This window comes from Quercus suber, unplaced genomic scaffold (assembly GCF_002906115.3).
Source record: "Quercus suber isolate HL8 unplaced genomic scaffold, Cork oak 2.0 scaffold_98, whole genome shotgun sequence".
NCBI lineage: Eukaryota > Viridiplantae > Streptophyta > Magnoliopsida > Fagales > Fagaceae > Quercus > Quercus suber.
Window position 1 is genome coordinate 543,090 of NW_027069563.1, and position 2,014 is coordinate 545,103.

The 2,014-nt window shown below is 33.3% G+C and overlaps 1 protein-coding gene across 1 annotated transcript; it reads right to left on the minus strand.

The window, feature by feature from the left end:
• Window positions 1-765: 765 nt before the first annotated feature.
• LOC111989685 (histone-lysine N-methyltransferase, H3 lysine-9 specific SUVH6) lies at window positions 766-1,443 on the minus strand. Its single transcript, XM_024021473.2, has one exon. The coding sequence runs from the start codon at window positions 1,441-1,443 to the stop codon at window positions 766-768; it is 678 nt and encodes a 225-aa protein (XP_023877241.2).
• Between the last annotated feature and the right edge of the window lie 571 nt (window positions 1,444-2,014).

Sequence of the window (2,014 nt, forward strand, 5' to 3'; positions counted from 1 at the left end):
TTAGATGTGAATTTTTTTAGTGTTTGGTTTGAAAGAAATTTTATGGGAAAGATGTTGAATGCCCATAATTTTTTTTGTGTTCTTGAGTTCTTGTGATCTAGGTTTCTGTTTTTGTGTATTCATGTTCAAATATGAATCTATGTATTTTTATGTTTTTAATTTTGTTTTTTATAATTTTTTTAAAATTGATAAATTAATTTTTTTTAAAAAAATCAAATGCTAATGTTGTATTTTTTATTATTATTTTATTAGCCACGTTAGCATTTAACATGTCAACGGTGCACTTCGTTTGCCACGTATTAATTTTCTGTTAGTGGATTGGCGGTAGGGACCAAAATAAACATTGTTTTTTGTTTCCAGGGACTCAGGTAGGCGCAACTAAAAAGTAAGAATCAAAACGATAATCGGCCTAAAATATAGGGACAAAAAGTGCATTTTCGCCTAAGATTTTTCATCTGCTCTAAAATGTATGGAGAAGGATTGTTGATACAAACATTCTAAGATAACAATAATGTTTTGACAGGAGAGGCCTAGTGTATTAGTTACTTTTGCATAAAGAACAATGTTTTCTGTAGTCATTTCTCATTATCTCTGGACTCATATGGATAACTAGGAATGTCGTAAGAATGAATGAGAGTGTCTTAGATCATAGAATGATTATACAATGAGGTTTAGATTTAAAATACCAGCTTCTTATAGCTAAGTCATTATAGGAAGTATAACCAAACAGAAATACAATGGAATACAAAGCATCTCATTAACAATTCAGAACTTCTTCAATTTTATCCAAGAATTTCCAGATTGATCATCCATTCTTACCAAACGAAACTTATAAACTCGAAAACCATTGGATCCAAGTTCTTGCCAATACTCTCGCACCATGTACAATCCATCATAGATAAAATTTTCACCCATCAAATTAGGTCTCACTGTATGGGATTTAAATGTGCGAATTACTCGAACAGGGTTCTTGGCATAAATGCTGTTCTTCAACGCAATATTTCCTCGTGTAAGCTTTTGATCTTCCGATGGCTTCTTCTTGTAAGCCACATTTCCTCCTTGACCCATATATATCAACTTCTTAGACCCCACCTGGTTTTCATACCCTCCTGAATCTACAATGCTTGTGGCTAGACTTTGCTCGTTTACTTTCATGTAGTCTATGCCATTTCGAGGTGGACGATGAAGACCTACTAGTTTCAGTTCTATTCGGTACTTGAATCTATCCCCAACATTCACCCCTGGGATGTTACCAAATTGATGACATGAGAGATTGACAAAGTTTATATTTTTCTTGAGAATATTATATGCTTCCATGTCGATCCTCCTTGTATATTTTTCATCTTGTATAAGCTTACAACACGTAGCTCTAAATAATTTTAAAATCTCTTCCACCCTTTTGCGAGCATTGCTTTCTTCAGCATCATCACTTTTACCATCCATCTTCACTTTTGAACTAGCATTTTTACAGCGTGGAGGAAAATCCCGAGTGGCTGAAATTTTCCTGCGTTTAAAATCTCTGTTCTTTGTCTTCCATAGTAAAATCGCTCCTCGTATGAAATCTAATGAAAAAAAAAAACATTAGTATAATATAATTTCCTTTTTATAAATAGTTTAACCAGTGCTAAAAGGGGAAAATTTTTTTGTGACATGTGGGTTCCAGTTAGCTCAACTGGTAAAGTCTCTGATGGTTGTATAAGAGATCTGGGGTTCAATCCCCGCCTACACCAAAAACTGATTGGTGTCTTGGTCTGATAATAAAGAGCAATTATCAGGAGCGGACGCCATAGGTTGAAACTCTCTCAAAAAAAAAAAAAAAATTTTTTTGTGACATTGCTAATTTCTTTTTTTCTTTTTCCATGTGTTAAATCTTTTAAACATGGGCCAAATTATATGAAAAATATATGTATGGGCCAATTCATTACTCCTACAATCCTACCAACAATTACATTAAATTGTAATAGATAGTTGATGGATGACACATTCTACGAGCCCATTTGAAATGTTTGTGTGT